The sequence below is a fragment of the Atractosteus spatula genome, chromosome 20 (genome assembly GCF_055471065.1).
Source record: "Atractosteus spatula isolate fAtrSpa1 chromosome 20, fAtrSpa1.hap1, whole genome shotgun sequence".
Taxonomy (NCBI): Eukaryota; Metazoa; Chordata; class Actinopteri; order Semionotiformes; family Lepisosteidae; genus Atractosteus; species Atractosteus spatula.
Window position 1 is genome coordinate 14,134,450 of NC_142725.1, and position 22,209 is coordinate 14,156,658.

General features: G+C 38.0%; 1 protein-coding gene across 1 annotated transcript in view; it reads left to right on the forward strand.

The window, feature by feature from the left end:
* LOC148817599 (MORN repeat-containing protein 1-like) overlaps positions 1-20,200 on the forward strand; it is a 73,016-nt gene extending 52,816 nt beyond the window's left edge. Inside the window, exons 11-12 of the mRNA XM_088938494.1 lie at positions 11,834-11,907; positions 19,699-20,200. Coding sequence (XP_088794620.1) covers positions 11,834-11,907; positions 19,699-19,847 — 223 coding nt within the window. The 3' untranslated portion in view covers positions 19,848-20,200. The remainder of the gene's footprint in view (positions 1-11,833; positions 11,908-19,698) is intronic.
* The last annotated feature ends 2,009 nt before the right edge of the window (positions 20,201-22,209 follow it).

The following is a 22,209-nucleotide window of genomic DNA, read 5'->3' on the forward strand; positions in this document are numbered from 1 at the left end:
AGCAGGTCAGACCACCCTTATACAGGTGGGTGGGTCTGTTATTAAGGTGAACAGGTGTTGATTAAATATATTTAATATAGTTTATTTAAAATCACCCTGGCATGACATGTAGTAAAAAGTAACAATGTTTTCATTTTTGTAATTTGCTCTTGTACCCTAAGGAATGCATTTCAGAGACCTATCTGTGCAGAATGCATTTACTGCTGCACAGTCCAGCACAAACTGTGTTGCTGTTTTTTTTAATTTTGTTATATATCTTGCTTGGCTTAGTCTATGTGCAAATATTGCCAACGCAAGGTTAATATTAAAGCCGTTAACTAGCATCACAAAAGGCCTTGAAAACTTGAAAAGTAAAGCATTTAAAGAGAAAGAATAATTTAGTTTCATTCTTAGATCAACTGATAGATCTACAGCCTGCCTAGTTTCCAATGAACCTCTTGGAGACTGAGAGTTCTTTCATTGGAATGAGATATAGCTGTGAAATAAATCAATGGGGACATCATCCCTTCTACATAGAGAATAAATGAAAACACACAATGGCAGCAGAGAAACAGCCTTTTTTGTCATTTCTTTGCCTCTTCCCAGTGAGTCCAAGAGGAGAATACATTAACAATAAAACGAAAAAGCTCCAAGTTCCCGTTTTTTGCCTATTGAATAGGTTTGAAGTTTGAAAAATGAGCCTGTTCCCATCAGCAGCAGAAATAATAAATAAAAGCAGGTGCGAGGGGTCAGAATTGAAACCAGCTGGATATGACGGATGTGATTCGGCTTCTCTGGGTTTCAATCTTTAATCCCTGTGGCTCAGCTCAAATATCTCTCATCTGACGTAATGCAGAAATTAAAAAAAAATAATAATCCAAACATATGGAGAGAATTGTATGGCACTGCAAGTAGACTTACCCCTTCCAAAACACATCACAACAAAAAGGCCTTAAAGAGGTTTTGCATAAAGGTTTTAAAATGGTAAGAATGGAATAATTTCTGCCTCGAGCAATTCCTCTTGCAAGTGTCTACTGCACTAAACCAGAGTAAATCAAAAAGGAAGGGAAAAAGTAGAAAAATAGAATCCAGCATGACAGCAAAAACAGTCTGGCCACTTTAACTTCATATAGTTATGGAGCTCTTTTTGTATTAAGTTTGGCAAAATGGGATATTATGTCTAGTTTTTCTCTGATAAAAGTTTGTTCATCTGTAACTCTTAACTGTGTCCAACATGCATATTTTCTTTTTTGTGAATGTTTTCCAAACAGTACAAAAATAAAAAAATAACAAAACCCCTTCACCATTCCCAAAATGTGCTCAGTGCTACTCTTCCCATTGTTTCTAACTAAGGCCTCGTAACAAATGGTCAAGCCACTATAATGTAATCAAAGAGTAACTAGGTGTTCTCAGTACACTGTAAGTCCTCACAGTCACTCACTGGCTTTATGGATCTAGGAGTCAAAAGATCTCTAAAAATAATGTCAAAAATGTCCACAGTCCGGCGATGCCAGGGGAGAGAATGAAGAGGCTTCTAACACATCACCAACAGCTCTGTGCCTATAGTCAGGCCAGCCAACAGGGGCAGTTTCTTCCCCTGCAAGAAATTAAGATCTTCATCCAGCACATGGAATTTCTCAATTTGTAATAAAGGCAAACAAGAAGCAACCTGTTTCCAAAGCTGACCCTCTTCTGGACACTCCCCATGCATGTGTAAAATGGTGACAGTGGTATCCTGGACAGAGTGTACACAGGGATCTCGGAACTAGCCTGATGTGGACATGTGTGTGATATCCAGTACACACAGGAAATTGAAGTGAATCATTCAGTGATGAGGATTTTGGGTGGCAGAATTTGTATCCTAAACACTATCACTGAGGAAATAGCCTCGTTTGCAACATGCATGTCCCTGTGCTCTGCTACTAAAGGTTTATATAAAGTCTGTAATAAATAGACAAAAAATTGAAAGCCAATACATTTGTGCCTAAGGTCAAACAGATTATGTATAGGGTATCTAGGGTATCTTATTGTACAGTAAATTTGCAAAATCTAAGATTAGGCTTTCTGAGTACACTCCTAACAAAGCTTGTGTTCAAGTGTGCTCCCAAAGTTCATTAGTCCCAGGCTGTTCATGACCTTACCAAGTGACATCCTCTTTCCAGGGTTCCTCAAAAGGCAACTCCACATCCTGTTTGTAATGGGTTCTCTGAACTTCAGTATTTCAGTAAAATAGTTTTTTCTCTTTCTTTCTTTTTCTGCTCCATGTCGGCAAAAGCTGGGATGTTCTCCCTTGGGGTTGTGAGAGACAGAGAAACATACTCTGAAAGATACCCATCATATTGTATATTTAATGAAAAGGGATGGCAGATACAGGGTGACTGTACCTCCCAGGCATTCTTTGTAACTTGTTTTTTCAGATCTTTCAAATTTGCTTTCCAGCAGTACAAGTGCAATTGCAGGTTCACAATGCCTCGCTATTTCTTTTTTCATTTTACAGAAGTAGGGCTCAGGATTGTTCTTCAAATGGCTCTTCTTATTCGGAAGAACTACTCCACTACGCCCAGGTTCAGATCGCAGTCTGTTCGGCATTCTTGTCTCTTAATAGCATCCAACAGTGCCTGTGTTTCATGAAAAGAGATTCCTTTAGGGAGACGACAGAATTGAAATCTGTGCATTTGTAGACCAGTATTATGTATGGACAAATGAGCAAAATGGAGCCTTTATAGAATGTAGCTGGGAGCAAATTAATGGCAAAAGACAGCCCTGTGACAAGGGAACCATTGTGCAGGAGGTTAACAATGTTGAGTAGACCCTGTCTCATATGCTCTGTGTACGAAAAAAGCCCATGTGCATGCACTTCTGTTTGCCAGCAACATCCACTGACATGACCACTAGCTTAAAATCTGTAGAAACATCTCTTTAAATGAAAGTGCACAAAGTTGAAATAATCTTCGAAAAGGTTAGTCAACTGGTAAATAGCTGATGTATATAGAGGAGCTGGATTGTAAGGTCAGTTCCCACCACTTGATTTGTTTATCGGTTACTTTCCTTCTGTTGAAATTTTTTTAAATACCCAAATTTAGTATCGAATCTTACGCAACAAAGTGAATTGCACCATAAATTTGTTAAAGAATAAAGCCCTTCCCTTTTTTCCCCAAGATGTGGCTCAGTTTCTCAGCATCTCTCTACAACCTACAACACCCAATGACTTCCTCTTTCAGGCTTTGCCTTTTCTGCCTTTCTTACACTGTCAAGTCAAGGATGTATTAATGTGTAAAAATAAAACCACTGAAAAGTAAGCAAGAGGGGAATTTATGCATATGAATTGGACCTCGGTTAACCCATTTCCTGCGTATTGTAGTTTATCTCTCATGACCATCTATTGCATTGAGTTTGTATAACAACATTGAGTATCAAGCTTGTTTTCCTATTCTTTATGTGGATGAGGTAACCTGCAGTAGGACGTATTGAGGATCTATACAGTGCCTTGCGAAAGTATTCGGCCCCCTTGAACTTTTCAACCTTTTGCCACATTTCAGGCTTCAAACATAAAGATATAAATTTTTTATTTTATGTGAAGAATCACCAACAAGTGGGACACAATTGTGAAGTGGAACGAAATCTATTGGATTTTTGAAACTTTTTTAACTAATAAAAAAAGGAAAAGTGGGGCGTGCAAAATTATTCGGCCCCCTTGCGTTAATACTTTGTAGAGCCACCTTTTGCTGCGATTACAGCTGCAAGTCGCTTGGGGTATGTCTCTATCAGTTTTGCACATCGAGAGACTGAAATTCTTGCCCATTCTTCCTTGCAAAACAGCTCGAGCTCAGTGAGGTTGGATGGAGAGCGTTTGTGAACAGCAGTTTTCAGCTCTTTCCACAGATTCTCGATTGGATTCAGGTCTGGACTTTGACTTGGCCATTCAAACACCTGGATACGTTTATTTGTGAACCATTCCTTTGTAGATTTTGCTGTATGTTTGGGATCATTGTCTTGTTGGAAGATAAATCTCCGTCCCAGTTTCAGGTCTTTTGCAGACTCCAACAGGTTTTCATCCAGAATGGTCCTGTATTTGGCTGCATCCATCTTCCCCTCAATTTTAACCATCTTCCCTGTCCCTGCTGAAGAAAAGCAGGCCCAAACCATGATGCTGCCACCACCATGTTTGACAGTGGGGATGGTGTGTTGAGGGTGATGAGCTGTGTTGCTTTTACGCCAAACATATTGTTTTGCATTGTGGCCAAAAAGTTCGATTTTGGTTTCATCTGACCAGAGCACCTTCTTCCACATGTTTGGGGTGTCTCCCAGGTGGCTTGTGGCAAACTTTAGACGAGACTTTTTATGGATATCTTTGAGAAATGGCTTTCTTCTTGCCACTCTTCCATAAAGGCCAGATTTGTGCAGTGTAAGACTGATTGTTGTCCTATGGACAGACTCTCCCACCTCAGCTGTAGTTCTCTGCAGTTCATCCAGAGTGATCATGGGCCTCTTGGCTGCATCTCTGATCAGTCTTCTCCTTGTCTGAGCTGAAAGTTTAGAGGGACGGCCAGGTCTTGGTAGATTTGCAGTGGTCTGATACTCCTTCCATTTCAAGATGATCGCTTGCACAGTGCTCCTTGGGATGTTTGAAGCTTGGGAAATCTTTTTGTATCCAAATCCGGCTTTAAACTTCTCCACAACAGTATTACGGACCTGCCTGGTGTGTTCCTTGGTCTTCATGATGCTCTCTGCGCTTTCAACAGAACCTTGAGACTATCACAGAGCAGGTGCATTTATACAGAGACTTGATTACACACAGGTGGATTCTATTTATCACCATCAGTCATTTAGGACAACATTGGATCATTCAGAGATCCTCGCTGAACTTCTGGAGTGAGTTTGCTGCACTGAAAGTAAAGGGGCCGAATAATTTTGCACGCCCCACTTTTCCTTTTTTTATTAGTTAAAAAAGTTTCAAAAATCCAATAGATTTCGTTCCACTTCACAATTGTGTCCCACTTGTTGGTGATTCTTCACATAAAATAAAAAATTTATATCTTTATGTTTGAAGCCTGAAATGTGGCAAAAGGTTGAAAAGTTCAAGGGGGCCGAATACTTTCGCAAGGCACTGTATATATATACTGTAGTTCAGAGATTGGTACTTGGCTTTTCTTAAATATTTAGTGATATTTAACCTGCTTTTGTGGGGTACTTAAAGATCACATTTAACTTTTGAACTAATATAATCATTACAACCTTTATGGAGTTTTATGTTTAGCAGTATGTACAGTAGTGTTAAGTGACTGAGCACAACTATTACATATCAGGATACTGTATATACAGGGGCTCTGGTTTTCTCCCACAGTCTTAAAACGGGTAGGTTATTTGGTTTCTGGGAAAATTGGCCCTGGGTCTCAGTGTGTGCGTGGCATCCCGTCTAGGATATACCCTGCCATGTGCCCGTTGCTTGCTGAGGTACGTTCCGGCTGCCTCAATGACCCTGAATTGGAAAAGCCACTAGAAAATGGATGGACAGATATGTACAGGTACTCATTTTAACTAACCTGTGCAGTATTTTGGTATATACATAGGGATATGATACAAGCGGTCAAAATCCTATTGGGAATTGACCAGGTCAACTTCTCTAAGATCAGTAGTTAAAGACATGGGCAATATAAGCAGAAACTAAATTTAGGGCCTTTTAAGACCAAAACCAGGATGGGTTTCTTCACACATTGGATTATGTTAGTCTAGTACTTCTAGACTACTTCCAGATACTTTATTGGAAGTTTACTTTTTGAGATCCTTTAAGAATGGAATAGAAATGGAATTTAAGACCATCGACCAAATGGCCTCCTATTGTTTGTAACATTAGTTACAATATGTCTTTGCCTCAAGTACTCGGATCATGGTGCAGAATGTCAACTATAAATTAAAATACATTTTGAAACATCAGTGAATCCTGGTAAAAACATAGGCTGAATTTTAAAAGCAGGGTGCTAAAAATAGATCATATTCAGGTATCTGAAAATGAGCCCAGATTTTATGGGTCTCGGCAGAATCCCATCGGTATTCATCTAAATATAGACTACTCGGCCTGCGTGGATAGATTTGCATTGGTCGTAAAATATATTATGCTCAAGATGGTGATTTCAATGATTGTCCACTATGGGAAGACAGCCTCACAACCCCCTGAAGAAGAATTTCCACACCTATGTTTCCTTGTCAGACGTCTTGGGTTGAAGTAGCAATTCCTATTGCCCTCTTAAAGGGACAAGTGACTGCCCAAGGAGTCTTTACTGTCCAGGTCCCATTAATTTTAATGTCTGAGCTGCAACCATTCGTGAGCTCTTAACAACGTTAGAAAAGGCTCTAATCCGTACTGCATCACCGTACTAAAACAGCACTTCTATTGACACTGCTTTCATCTTCAGACAAAAGATGGAGAATGCAACATTTTTCACTCTGGAAGACGTGTGTTGGTGGATAATATTTTTTATTTATATGTTGATAAAGTGGTGATTGTTTTTACCTTCCCAGAGAATTCACACAAAGTCTGCTTCTAGGGTGTCTTGCCAGTTTACAGATTTTTTTTTCTGGGCATGCCTGCTACTTTACCTGCGGAAGTAAAATCCTATAAACTATTTTGCATATAGTACACAGTACTGTAAACAGGTTCAGACATTTGCATGCTACTATTTGTGTTTAATTAGCTTTTTAAATATAGTAATGCGCAATGCGTGCTGCACTGTGGTGTAGTAGTTAGCATTGCTGCCTCGCACAGCTGGGACCCTTGGTTCAGCTCCTCGGGTGCTGTATGTTTGTATGTTTTCCCCATGTTTGCCTGGCTTTTCTTCTGGTGCTCCTGTTTCTTCCCACAATTCCAAAGGCTTTACTGGTAAGTTAATTGGCTTCTGGGAAGAATGGCCATGGTGTGGTGTATGAGTGTGTGTGAACCCTCCGATGGCCTGGTGTCCTGTTCAGCATGTACAGTGTCCTGCCTCAGGCTTCAGCTGCCCTGTGACCTTGTATTTCTTAAAGCAGTTAGAAAATTGATGGAATAATGCACGATGCGAATGCAGGTCTAGATTTTACACCAGCAGCTGATTGTAGAAGTGGACCGACAGTGTCTTCACAGAAGCGTAGGGACAAAAACCAGTAAGAGGGTCCCAAATTTGCAAACGATATATTACAGCCTGTTTGGGAATACAAACTGCAGCTTAAATAAACCACATATACAGTATAGATGGCATAATGGACAATTATTTTAACAAGGCATATGCAGGTCCTACAACATCAATATTTGCTTTCAGTTGACCAGTGTAGACACTGCCACTCCAACATAAGCACACATCAATTCAAACAATTGATTATATAAGATTTCAAGAACATTATGGCCAGGCAAGCAACTGGCATTTAAATGTGAGTCAGCCTGCTGTATATCCTATGGAAGTCGAACAGGCTACCTTGTTACTAGCGTGTGATCATTTTTATGCCACAAAAATCAATAAAACACCCTTGCGCAATTTGGAGTGTAAATAATATTATCCAAATTCTCCTCACTCTGAAGATCACATTTGTTATCAGTTGGCTTAATTGCAGAGTTGAGTTATGGAAGTTTGTAAAAGGCTTGCCAAAAGAGGCACTGTTAATTTTTGCGGTATTTTCCTTTGCTTTTTTATCATACCTGACTTCTGCAGCTTCTCCTTTTTCAGTGAGTACTGTAATTTGGTGGCATGTTAACATCAGCTGATATGAAGAATATATTAAAACATATGTGCAGTTAGTAAAGCTAAATGTAGCTGCCTCAAAAGAATGACTGTATTTTTTAAAGAATAAATTGCTAGTTAATTGTATAAATGGAAATCAGTAAGAAATGTTGGTAATTCGGTGTTGAGTAAGTACTGTGATTCTGTTTTTAGACCCTGACTTTCTGTACTTCCTACTTCGACTGGAAACATAGTAGATGTAGCTGTCAACAATGGGGCAGCCACATCTGCTATGTCTCACACACAGTTCTAGGTTTTAATCACCAGTAGGGGGAGCTCCCGCTACCCCCCCCCCCCCCCCACTATTTCAGCAGCAAGCTTATTGGGTACATTAATAATGTTTACACCTTCAGTAGTCAGCAGATTGGCTTGTTGATTGTTTTAGTATTATTCCTTATCATAACAAAATACTGAACTGAAGACGTGATTTCATAAAGAACCCAGCTGTGGTATTTGAGCCAAATTAACATTGCCAAAAAGTAATGATTTAAATGAATGCAAGAACAGCAATTCATGCTGAAAATTATTCATGCTGTACTTGAAGAATAAAGAATAAAGATGATTCTTATCAGCAAGAGAAACTGTCTGGAGAACAAGATGCCCTGCTTCCGCAACTGGCAGTCTAGTCCAGAAAAGCCAGAAATGTGTCTGTATGTAATACCAGCCACATCCTGAAAGGCGGAAGGTCACCACAACTGACCAGGACAATCTCATTCATCCGATTCATCTGTATATTCATGTACAGATTGCCGTGGCTTTAGCATAAGAAATCCCAGGAAAAAATAAGCCACTCACCAGCAGCATGACTGTAGCTCGCAGTACAGTATATATGGAAATGATCCACTTTCATGGAAGCTATTTAGGGGTAATATCTTGGAAGCTAACAGATGAAATCGCCACTTTCTGTGGGTCATTGAACATCTGACAGAGAATGGTGGTTTTGTGTTGTGCAAGTCAATCTTAGCGATAATGGAGCTTGTGGGGAGGAATCTCCATTAACTTAAGCACTCCTTTTGTGTAAATTGAGGGTTGTCTTACTGCTCAGTTAAACCTTGACAAAGTCCTTGAGCGAAGTGTTGATTTTCCAGGACAATTTAAGACCACACAGTGCTTCTTAAGACATGTACAGACTTTAGGAAAACAATGCTGATTCTTGCCATACTGAGCTTTCTTATCTGACGTGAGCCCAAACATGTAGAACTAGAACATGTGCTGGAGCAGTTCTCCAATGCCATCAACAGGAGACAACTGTGACTGACCAAGCTTTGCCAGCTCACTTCAGCTCAGAGAAAAAGTGGCTGAATATTCCAAAGTAGTCAGGTCAATGTGTCAGTGCTGTCAGTATCATGATCAATCTTAGATACTATATATGTGATACTTGCATTGTGAAGTTTCCATTTTGATAATATCTCATATGTTATTCTAAAATCACACTTATTTTTTTTTCTTTTTTTGTTGTATTTTATCAAATCTGTTTAATATATTTCATTTTAAATTTAGGCCTCAGGATTTACTTTGAGTAGCACTGTAATATTTTTTTGCTAAAGTTTTGTTTCCTTTCAGGTCTCGAGCGTTAAAAGTTATTCAGGCCCTGACTTATCAGAATCCCCAAATGTTTTGTAATGATGTAAACACCTGCGAATACACTGTAACACATTGTGTAAATGTGTCTTTTTAAATGGGCATATGCAATAATAACAGAAAATCCACTAAGGAGATGCAAGACAGTTTATGCTCTCTGACGTTCTTTAACTACAGAAAGAACATTTTCTCTTTATCAAATGAAAGAACCAGATCTTTTTAATGTCGTTTAGAATGACATCACTCTCCTGGCTGTCTCAACGGCCAACACCTTTATCTGGCCCAGGGTGTAAGAAAGCCTTGCTGTTCCCAAATGTCTGTTGGAACTTGGCAGAAAGTCTTTGGATAGTTCCACTCTTCTCAACTGACTTTATTTAATTTGTTTCAAAAGCTTTACTCATACAGTTACCCAAGATGCAAATGGAGTTGAGCAGGAACAACCTCAAGAGGCGCTTTAATTTTAACTGAAAAAAATGGAAGCATATCAAGTTGGCCGGTTCCAGACTTCATCCTTCAAATGTACAGCAATAAATACAACATCAGTGTTTCTGGAAAAGGCGAGAGAATAATGATGTAATCATATTTTTTTTTCCCCTTAATAAAACTTGAGTCTAGCTGTTTAAAAAATACATCACATAGTTTTATAGCTTGTACAGTATCTGGCCTTCTAATTGCACCCCCACTTTGAGAGCATTGTTTCTCAAATTTGGAGCGTAGTCTGTTGGTTCTACTTAGCAAACTATTAATTTAACATGTACTGTAGTTCTTTAGAGACAGTGGGAGTTGTCAGGGGAAAACATTACTTTTAAGTGATTCTCTGCAATAATAAATGGGTGTATAAAAAATAGAAATTGTGATTTAAAGTGTCCTTTGGCTTATGAAGTTGTAATCTGATGGGTGAGCTAATTTCTCCTTTTAATATAACCTTGGTCATAATCCTCTAAGAAATGTAAGGTGACCAGTTATATAATATGCTGTTACATTTTCTGTAGATCAGCCCTGTAGATTAGAATTGTCTAATTGTCTGTAGTGCTTTAGGAGGTCTCTGCCATTGGAAATCACATTCAGTGGGTGGATTTTTCCTTTTTGTACTTAGTCAAAACATAGATCGCTGACCCAGTGTTTTATAAGTCTGTATAGAACATTTAATTCTTTCAATGGGAATATGGTTGTTTAACTTGATGGGGTGTATTAGCATTTGATGTATGTGCTTTCATTGATAAGAGATGTTCTGATTTTTTTTAATTCACAGAAGAAAGCAATAGTTATTTTGTGATTAGCTAAGGAAGCTTCTTTCAACTAAATAGATTTCTGAATTGATTTACTTTAGAAATAAGCAAGAACAGTATATTTAATTCAGCATATGCTGCACCATTTGAATCTATGTGATGCAGTGTCTACACAATTTGATGCCCTAAAAAGAAAGGGCAAGTGAGAAACTAACCTCAGCAATAATTATTTTATGTGGTAGATAGGTCTGAGACTAAACATTGTAGTTGCAATGCTGTCTTAGAAGAATCAAATTCTAATACCTAAAGAGCTGTAAATTCTGTACACAGTGTTAACGTGGGTGTTTTTTGAGACTTGTGATTTAAAGTAACATGGTAACATACAGCTGCTGAATTAGTGAGAAGATTTTAACTCAGAAGGCCTTGTAGCCTCTAGGAAACAATTTCATTGTTCACTAATTCATCACAGTTTATTGTTAATATGTAATAATTAATCGTACTAATAAACTTTTTACATTGTGCCTTTAATTTTATGTAATCAATCATCTCAAAGCCCTCTGGGATTTTTTAAATAGGACATATTGGATTTTGTACTTACTATACTGTATTAGAAATCAGAATATTTACATAGTTCGGTAGCAGTCCCTGGTGCTATAATTCTGTTATGTGGTCATGTTCATGATCTCTGATGTCCTTTTTGTGTTGTAATGAATGCATGAATGCTGAGTTAAAGGCATCAATGACTTAACTCAAAGTTTTAGTACTTGGCTTTATTCAATAACATTTAAATCATGGGGCACAAACACATCATGGTAAAAATGACAGGCACTTGTTTTTCTTAATTTCCTAATGACATAGTATAAATTTACTGGCAAACTAAGTGTCAGGTAAGACACCTGTAACAGTGAACACATCTTGAACGGTACAGTAGCATGTCTGCAATGATTAATATGGAGACACTGGTATCGGCTTTGATATTGATTTGCTGGTTCACCCTGCCATGTTTTCAAACTATGTCATGTAGCGACTTGATAAAACCAATAATGGCCATGGTTTCAAGTCAGAGCCTGATTTCACTAAGTGACATAAATTCTCTGTCTCGCATTGAGAAAAAAAGAAAAATGATCAATAATTCTAGAAGAGAGCTTTTTTTTGCATGTGCTGTTTTCAGAACAAGCAATCCAGACAGAGACTGACAAAGTAAAGAATATCATCCTGTACTTTGCCAGACATTCTCTGTTCAGTAATGTGTAAAGTGTGAAAAGCAAATTTCTATATTGCTTTTAATTTTCCCAGCAGATCCAGTGTTGGAAGCCGGCTGGGAGTAAGCCCGAAGAAAGATGCTGCAGACAACAGGACCGTTAGACCAGGTCAGAGCCGATCGCAATCTGACACAGAAGGGTTTTTGAGCAATGCTAGCTCACAGAACAAGGCAGGGCATCTGGAGGCATGTATAGTATCATATGTATTTTCCTAAGAAGCACTGGGGTGGAAATCATTTTGCTTACTTAAGAATGCAGTGCTGGAGACATCAGTGTTTTGATGTTTTTGTACTGTAGGTTCTGTGTATCATTTCTGCCATCATAATGGTCCTTGTGGTTTAATGATAGTATTTGCCCTTTTGTTCTCACAATACATGCAGCTGCATTGCAGATGAGATAATTTGTTATTTTTCTAATTATCATTTATTGTCAAAGCAGGACAATAGTGGCACTAGAGTACTGTATGCATTGGGAAGGACCTTGATTTTATAATTCAGCTGCTATCTACATGGAAATGAATACGAAACCAGGATCCATCAGTCTGTGGCTGTATGCCTTTGACTGAAACTGGTGAATGAAATTGAAAACTCACAACAGCAATTAAATCTTTTCACAGAAACACTCTCAGGTGGGGTGTTATCCCTCGCAATGCTTGTTTTAGACATTGGGTTACTGTAAGCTTAAGACTTTTCTCTGTCTCTTACCATGTGTTGTTTTCCTAATTCCTTTGCCATTTAAAGAAAATAAAACAAATTAAAAACTTGTTTTGTAGCACAGCACCATTACATTTAACTTGTTATACCACAATTGTTTTCTGATATTCAAAATAATAAGTGGGCTGTTCATCAAAAGGAAAAAAGTGAATTTCAGGATTGTTTTTGTGTGCCCTGGAGCTGGATTCAATCTTAGCGGAAGCAATGTGCACAAAAGGAACTAAAGCATAAAAATAAGTTAATGTAGACAAAGTGTGTGTATGTGGCGGGGGGTGGGGGTTGGGGGCAGGAAAGCACACAGGCGATTAGTTTTTGTTTTTTGGCTCTTGTTTTTGATGCTTGCTGTTGTATGTTCCTTCTGCCAAAAACCACAGTGCTCACCCACTGCTTTCCCCATCCTTCAGGCTGATACCCTGATATAATTCCGTGCCCTGCCAGGTGTGAAAATACTGTCTCCTGCTCCTGTTTGTTTGCCAGAGGTTGCTAAAATGAAGTGCTTTTTTTAAAAAAATAACTTTTTTGTGTGTATGTGTGTACCTTATTTCATCAAGAGAAACAAACAAAATTGTTTTTTTTCAGCGAATGCTGCAAGAGAAATGGATGTTTATTTGTTAAATCCCCCAATTGGTCTCCTTTTCTTCAATGCGGGAGATGATTCTTCAATTAAAAGACATTAATAGAGCAATAACTTGATATCATTTCATGTTTATCTTCTCTTACATTATACATTTACAGTTACTGACAATCAAGGCGTATAAAGAAAGAAAGCCCTTTTATAAATGTCTTTTACAGTACCGTTAATTAGATGACCACCAGCATACATTTATTTTTTCCCTTGCATTTGTGAACATTCAGTTATATTTCAACAATTTCAGCAAAAAGTCACATTTCTCTGCAGTTTAATGAATGATAAAATATTGCCAGAACTCTTGATTAAAGTCCCAGCATTTCTGTGGTTATTGCACTGAGTCTCCATTCTGAAAGCTGCAGATTTAGGTCCAGGCACAGGCCCTTAGTCAGCAAGTTTGTAAAAGGGCACTTGTGTATAAAAATATATACAAGAGTGGAGTGAATCCATCTTGTCTTTTTACTGTAAGGTACTCTTTCTCAGCCGTGCTGTAACTCACTCTCAACATCATGGAATCTTTCCCTGGTACAGGTTTTGTGTTGCAGACCTGTACAGTATCATATTACATTGCAACTGATACCACACCAGAGAACAGGAAAAAAAAGGTGGGATATGATATGAAACATTTTTAGCACATGGAAGTCTCATCAGTTGTGGTTCTATGTATACAGTAAGATGCATTTTATCTGATTGGTAGAATTTTACTTCTCTAGTTTACATCAGTGATTTTTCCCCTCTGTTGCTTGACCTGTTGAGCTGCTAATCTCTGTAATGTTTGCCAAGATGTTTTTCCAACATGAATATGAAAACCTTCTGAAAATGAAGATAGCACAATTACAGGGGCGTTTGGTCACTGAAATATATTTTATAGATTTTGCCTGTCTAATGTCTACCCATGTATTTAAAAATAAGTGTAATGCTGAAAGGCTCAGATTACCTTGAACGTTTGATCTCCCAGCTTAACATATGTGTTATAAAAGGAAGCAGGAAAACCATTCTTTTTAAAAAAGGAAAACAACATAGAGTGTCTTGTTTCACTCTAAAAGCAGTTAGCCTAAATTACACACAGCTGCCTGTTTTTCATGCTCAGCTGCATTGCTGTCAGCAGTCCCTGTAGCAGAAAATCCATGCAAAACCTTCCTAGCCTTCTATGTTTTAAATGCATGAAGTTTATGAAATGTCAGCTTCATGGCAGCTACAGTAGATCTAAGCCAACAAGTTCTTTGTTTCTGCTCACATGCACGAAAAGCATGTCTAATTCCAAAGTTTGTAAACTAGATATTTTTCCTGTCTTCTTTTTTCTGTTCTTTTACTTTGCTTCTGCATGTGTTAGTACTGTTTAGATTATTTTTCTGTACTGACCGATTTGATTCAATTATCAGAGAGCCCTAAGTTAGAACACTAAGCAGTTAAAGCACATTTATTATTTATTTGTTAAGCCATTATTTTAAAGATGGGTTGCAGGTGGAAAAACATAATACCAATACCAATGTAGATTTCACTTTTAAACTATGTATATTACTTTGAAAAAGCTCTCAAATAAAGCTATCAAAGTATATTCATTTCAATTAGTATAAATGAAAATAATGGATCTGAGCATAGCCTTCTGAAACTTTATTGATCTTTACCGACTATTTTATTGATTTTGAAAATATCAAACAGCACCTTCAATTGTTTCACTTGGTCAATTTCATAATTGCTTTAGCTTATTCTAATTGAACCCACCGTGGAAACAGTGCAGAGAACGTGCTGGCTAATTAATGCAGGTTATATGTGTAATTTGAATGCAGTGAAGTTCCATTTTAAAGCAAAATTCAAAGATACTTGTTTGTGTTTTGAAGATACTTTCAAAATGTCATGCCAGTGTTTTTTAATCTTGATGCATTCTGTAGTGCTCTCAGCAGATTTTAACATGTATCCATCCATCCATTTTTGAACCGCTTTATCCAGTACAGGATTACACAGAGCACTGGAGCCTAACCCGGCAAGCAATGGACAGATGCCAGTCCATCACAAGACACACACACCTTTACAATCCTCACACTTTTCCCCTCTACCTCCATGTGGAATACTGGCAAATAAAAATACACTGAAAAAACATTGAACATATATTTAATGTACAGAATTATTTGTTTTAAGAATCGAGAATTTTTTGAGAATTCTCAGTTATTTATACTTATGTTTTTTTTAAAGTACTCATAAAGAAAATTGTCTTGTTATGCTGTTATGGTCATTATTTTCACTACTACTACTGTGCTGGATTGTTTTTTTGTGTGAATTTGTGAACAGTTTAACCTCTGAACAGCAAATGAACCAATTACATAACTGGAATGTGTTGACCAGCATTTTTCTAGTAGTACTTTTAAATGCTTTTTTGCCATTTGTTTTATTCCTGTCCATGGACTGTGTTTATATTGACCATATTCAGACATTGATTTTTAATCTTCTGAACTAATTAAATCCTATTGCCTATTCTCACATTCATACTTTAAAACATTATACAGAAATACTTTCCACACACTTGCTAAAATACAACAAGATTGCTCTTCTTTTTTCTGCATGTTTTCTACTACTAGAAAGATTGTTTTTCTTCTGTCCAACCACGTACAAACTACCTATTTCAGCCATCCATACAAGAACTTTCAATCTGTTCAATCCAAGCCTATAAATTTCAATAGTGTCCACAGTGGAGCAATATCCAAGGGCCTATAAAAATAGATAATGTGGGTCAAAGGTCACACGCCAGCTTTTCTTTCTCTTTTTTGTGGCGCTCAGAAGCTGCCAATAATATGTCGCGTACTTCAGAATTAGAAGCTCTATGAACAAGAAGAAAAGCATATAGTAGCTTTTCAGAGCTGAAAACATACTTCTGACCTTAAAGGAATGTTTTCTGTATCACACGTGTCTGCAGTGTTTGCATAATAGAGTTCTTCTCAGCTAAGAATGCATCAGTTTGCTAACATGATCATAACCTTTTGGTCTACATTCAGTAAATAACTCTTTAGAGTGTTCCATCTCTAGAATCCAGGGCTTGGACAGAACTGCTCCTTTTGCAGTTTATAAGTGCAAACAAAGTGTTATTTTACTTTGTTCTCCTATCTCTTTTTGTGACTTACCTAGGGTAATTAAATTCTTTATGCACAAGAATCTGATTTTCTATCTAAACCTGAAAAAAGAATGATAGTTTCTGTCAATTCATTCATCACTAGTCATTCATCACTTAAATGTTCGTGCAATAACAATAAATAGATTTTTTGTTTAAAAATGAAAGAGATTGATTATGATGATTAGCAGAGTGAGATGTGCTAATTAAACTAAAGCGTTTGTAGTTTTAATTGATTTTGTTAAAAACGGCAGGTGTTTGAAAGTGTTTGCTCTTAAGTGGACTTTTTTATTAATCTATTCCAATTTATTTAAGAAAACAGGTTACATCATCCTTACAAATGTATACAATTTCAGAAAGGATCACCAAGTTCTCCTAATATTAGAGTTTCTGTGGTTAATTGTAATTAGCTACAAAATCCACTATAAATAGTGAAGTGTTTAGGTTCAAATGTGAAACAGTTAAGCATTAGTCTACTATAAAAAATTAACTGGGAAATACTGGAAATTCTGTGAACTATAACTTTTACCTAGTGGCATCCTTACACTGAGGAAAGCTAATCAGGAAAGCCTGTTGAGGTCCTTGCTATGTCTTGACCACCAGTTCTCATCCAGCAATCAATCACATACCTAATCACCTGTAAACAGTAAACTGCTTTCAAACTGTCAATACTCGAGCGAATCAATGGAATCAGTCAATAAGATTAGTTAGAGGTTTAAGACAGATTTGTTGAAGACCCTTTAGTGTGATAGGTCCCTGATCGCTCAATTCATATTAAGGCTGAATAAAAAACAATAGTGGAGAAACTGCCCTTTATCTGTTGACACATGCATCTGTTGAACCTTCTTGATCTCACAGTGCCTTATTTGATTTCTTAAAGCAAAGTCAGCAGAGGTTAGAATAAATAAAATTGCTAATATTGGAAAATTAAGAATTGCAGTGTTCACAAATCTAAAAATTTTATATGATATAATTATAATACATAAAAATATATTAGTTCAGGTGGGTAGCTGCGTCAGCATGCGTAGGCTGCAAAGGAACAAGTAATAGGTTTATTCCATGCTGAAAAAAAGAAGAAAGAAAACACAACGTTTCGGCTCCACGGCCGAAATGTGTTTTCTTTCTTCTTTTTTTCAGCATACATAAAAATAATTAAATGTATTCCTAGTATTCATTTAGAGCTTTTCTATTAAAAGGATCCCAAAGTACTTTATATATCTGTGACGAGCCACATCAACCACTACTGAAGTGCAATACCAACTTGACATACAGCCCCTATAATGCACCATTCTACTGTACAAACAAGATGGGGTGCAGTTGGAACTTGCTTCACCAATCAAATTAACAGGGACTTTTAGGACAACCAGGCTGTATAAACCCTCAAGTGGAATTTATTAGAGTTATTACCCATAAGAATCTTTTGAAAAATGATTGAAAGTCAGATTGAATGCAAGTCAGATTTTTAGTCACCAGCCGGTCCTCCAGCTACAGCAACCTGGTTTTCCTCAGAGGTCCCCCATCTTAATATAGTGTTGACTCATCTTGTTCATTAGATATTTGTGTGTGACATCCCCAGGGAGGCCTCTAGGATCTCGGGATCTGAAAATCGTAATACAGTCATACCAGGAGGACAGCAGTTAACGTGTACTTGTCTTCTTGGGTTCTTTTCTCCCTAATGTATGCTGGTTAATAGCAGTGTCTTTATAGGGAAGGCATTAGGCTTCACGTGTGGCTTAATTCAGCTGTGTGCTAGTGCAGTGAAGTCTCCTCAGCTCAGAGAAAAACAGTTTAAAAATGCATTTTAAAAGTGAAATGTTGTGTACGTTTTTTAAGATGTGGTTGTGCATTCAACATCTTTTGACAGCTGGCATTTTTGTGAATCTTTTCTTTACTGCCTTGGAACTTATCAGTCAGTCATCATTAAGTCTGAGAAACATATACCCTTTGTGCAGAATAAGACTATTTCAGAGTTTCCTTGCAGTGGTTAGCGGTTCCATTCTCTCTAATCTCCTAAAGTCTTTTCTCCAAATGCTCCAAAGCTTCTCTCCAACTGCTAATGCAGCTCTCACATGCCACCAATAAAACCTTCTGTACTAGTTCCATGTGCTTACTCACAAGACTTTGCATGTCGATCTGACATAGATATTTTTCATATATTTCATTTATGTAGATTGAATTCAATATCCCTTCTCAATTTAAATGCCAATCAGAAAATCTTTAATGTGGGGGGGGAGGCAGAACCGATATAATTAACATCTGCCGAAAACATCCACAGTGTGCAGAACCTCACATGAAGCCTGTAGATTCAGGGCATGCTGAAAAAAGGAACAAAATGTTTTGAAAAAAAGTCCAGAGAATAGTGTTATTGTGCATTTGAATGGGAATAAATATTGTAGTGGTTTCTTCTACTTTTGTCACTGGAATTTCAACTAATTACTGTATATTTTCATTTTTTTAAATTATGCCACTGTTGCAGTCATTGAGCAATTAATTTTTAAACTTTTTTTATTGCTCATTATATTTTAACTTTATAACACTAGTTTCAGTATTTTACATCAAATGTGAATAACTTTAAATTTCAGGATCTTGCTATTTTTCTGAATTGCAGAAAGTCAAGAACTTAGCACATTTTTGTTTAGTGTCAATATATTCTTTCAGTTTTTGTCCTTCTACACTGATTGTAGACTGTCCTTTTGTTCATAGTGTTTAGTACAATGCCTAGCATTTACAGTATATAGTGCTTTTCGTCCCTTTACTTATTAGTTTGTAATATCTTGTCCAGAAGATAGAGCACCTCCTACTGGTCCTTCCTTGGAACTGTCCTGTCTCAGGACTGACCATGTCCACACTTGCTTAACTTCTGAGATAAGGTGGTCAGGCTATAAGTTGGGAAACTGACCCACCAGTATTGTTGAAGCTGATACCCTAGCTCCTTTCAAAAATAACAGGATACGGTTTTGCCTGTTAGCTACTAGCTACAGGAATAAATAACCTTCTCTCATTTGTAAATCATCTTATATTTTTAAAAGCTTGCATAGTTTCCTGAAGCCATTTCTTAACCTAATTAAAACTGAGAAGAGGGATGAAGACAAAAATCTTAGTATTTGTACTTACAAACAGAAAAGAGTGTTTGAAAGTGATTTGCATGCTGTTTATATGTAGAATGTCTTTTCATTAAAATAGTTTTCGAAATGCCCTTGTGTTAAACAAATGGAAGAATTAACACTTGGAAAGCAAAGTGACGTTAATTAAAATTGGACCACTAAAAGAAGATGGTATTATCATGCCCCTTACTGTACGTACTGCATGCATGTCATTATCTGTTCTTAATGGCCATTCCCTTCTCTCATTAACAGGAGAATGACCTCTAATTCTTGGCTTGTGGAGTGTATTATAGTGTATAACCTGGAAAAGCCAATACTCATACTATCTCATCATTCACTCTCCTTTGCTAGGTGAATATGTCATTATGGTCAAGGAAGTGACCAGTCCACCCTTCCTTAACCGCACCCTGCCTTCAGCATTTGTGCTGCTGAGAGTGGTTCCTCCAAAAAGCAAGACCAAGACAACCAAGAAGGAAACCCTGAGGGTGAAAAGTAAATGACATCCCATCTCAACAGCCATCAACACCAGGACCTTTCTGAAGCCTTGCAGGATTGACAAGACAAGTCAGACAAGAGTGGATTATCTCTTAATAGAATGAAATGAGAACTGGCAGAGTTACATTTCAATAGTGTATACATGGCTAGCATTTGTGTACCACACAGGAGGCAAATAAAATTCCCTGCTGTGGTCTTCCTGCTCTCCTTCCAGTTTCTTTAACCTTCCAGATCAAATGACTTGGCATGGGTTTGGGGGATCGTGGTCTCGCTTTTTGAAAGGTCAGCCCTTGTAAACCTTGAAGTGTTACACTATATATGAAGTAACATGCAGCATTTAAATATGATTCCTCTTTTAGTTCAGTGGGTCCTATTTATCATTCCTCACTGCATCGTATTGGGTTGCATTGACTGCAGTCAGTTACTGCTTTCAGCTCCTCGACACCTGCCAAAATCCTGGAGAATAAGCCATTTCAAAATTGTTTAAACTTATTTCTCAATGACTACATACTGTGTGTATCCACTACTTTATCATTGTTTTTTACTAGCATCTTACTTTATAAATTATTTGCAGCTTGTAACTACTTCTACCAATTTATTAAACATCCACTTTTCTGCCCTGTTTAATCATGAGGATTTTTCTCTTGTCTCACAGTGAGTAAGTAGGAGAACATAAAAAAGGCTGAAAACAATGGGTGGCGTTTTGGCCTGTCTACAGTGTTCACCTCATCCAGCCATTTCTTGAGGGAAGCCAGGGTATCGACTTCAACAGCATGGCTAGGAAGCTTGTTCCAGGCTTCTGTTGCCGTTTGAGTAAAGACATGCCTGTTGTTAGTCTTGAAGTCTTTCCCTTAGTTTCCACTTTCGTCATCTTTCACCCTCTTTCACTTTTTTTTCGGTTTGGGGTTGTCGATTGTTTCAGTGTCCCGGCTCCTGCACTGTGTGGGGAGAATGAGGAAAGGCAGACGTGCTCCTCCAGCCTCGTCTCCCGCCAATCTATTCATCCTTCGGCATGTCACAGGCTCCACAGTGAGGACTGGAGGGGCAGCACTTCTCCTGGTGACATCATCGGGAAACTTCAGGAGCCCCCTGAAGTTGTAGGAGCTCTAGGGTTGTGTGGTTGTGTAGGGAATCTTGTGTGGCCATGTCTCCTTGTTTGCTCTCGCTGGTTCTCTGAGAGGCTTGGCTGACTAATCTCAACCCTGCCCTGGCCACTTGGAGAAACATGGAGTGACAGTCAGATAGTGACATGACCCGCACTCATCCCTGCTGTCTCTGGGCCATGCTCACTGGCTGAGCCCCTATTCACTTATTTTCTTGATTAGCAACTTCACGCCATTACTGATAGTTAGGGTAGCAAATTTCAGTAGAACCAAGGTTTTTTTTTTTGTCTTCTACTTATTATTCTCCCTTAATAGCTTTTAATAACAGGTATGAAATCCTTACAGGCCTCTAATATGATTGCACACTATAGAACAGAATTATTAAACACAACACTCCAACATTCACACACACAGGTATATTTCTTTCCTTCTTCCTTTTTTTTTTTGTGCTCCTGCTCTGCACCTGCATCTTTTCTGCCTGGAGCGTTTTCATATTCCTCTGCTCTTCAAAGTCAAAGCAGGCTCCTTTGAATATCACATCTCCTATTCCTGTTTGGCGCCCCAAACATCAGGAACCTCTTGAAATTTTCCACTAAATCAACACCTTAGGGTAGAATGCCACCCTTTACAGAAGGTGGGAGACAGAACGGGAAACCGTAATGCATAAAAAAAGCTACTTTAGTAACAGAAGAAAGCCTTAGAGGCAAAAAGAGGAGAAACAAGAAGACACAGCCACACACAAAGATACCTTACACAACCGCCCAACCCTGGAGCTTATGGAGAGGGCCTGCATCTATCCCCAGTAGTTCAGATGTCTCTTTTTGATGCTATAACATTAAAAATCCAATGTTTCCTCTTGTCAGTCATGCAGTAGTGTCTTCACTTACTCCAAATCCTGGAAACATCAATGAATGCCTTAGGGCAGAGGCGCAAGGACTGTACAGTAAGGTAGAACTGTGAAATCCTTTGGCTGGTGGGGTGGTAAAGTTGGGCTGTGTAGTCCAGTTGTCACTGGTCTGAAAATGATCTGTCATCAGCTATTTTACCAGACGTCCTCCGGCAGCAGCCCACAGTTACCCAGTTGCCACTTGAAGGTGAGCTGTGTTTAATGTTTTGCTATGTAACAGTAACCTGTTTAACTTCAGACATGCCTGTGAGCTTGGTGAAATATTGTTATGAGCTGTTCCTGGCCTCCTTAAGATTCTGTCGTTGGCGTTAGGGTGATTTTTGGAATAGAAGCTTGCATACCATCAAGGAAATGAGG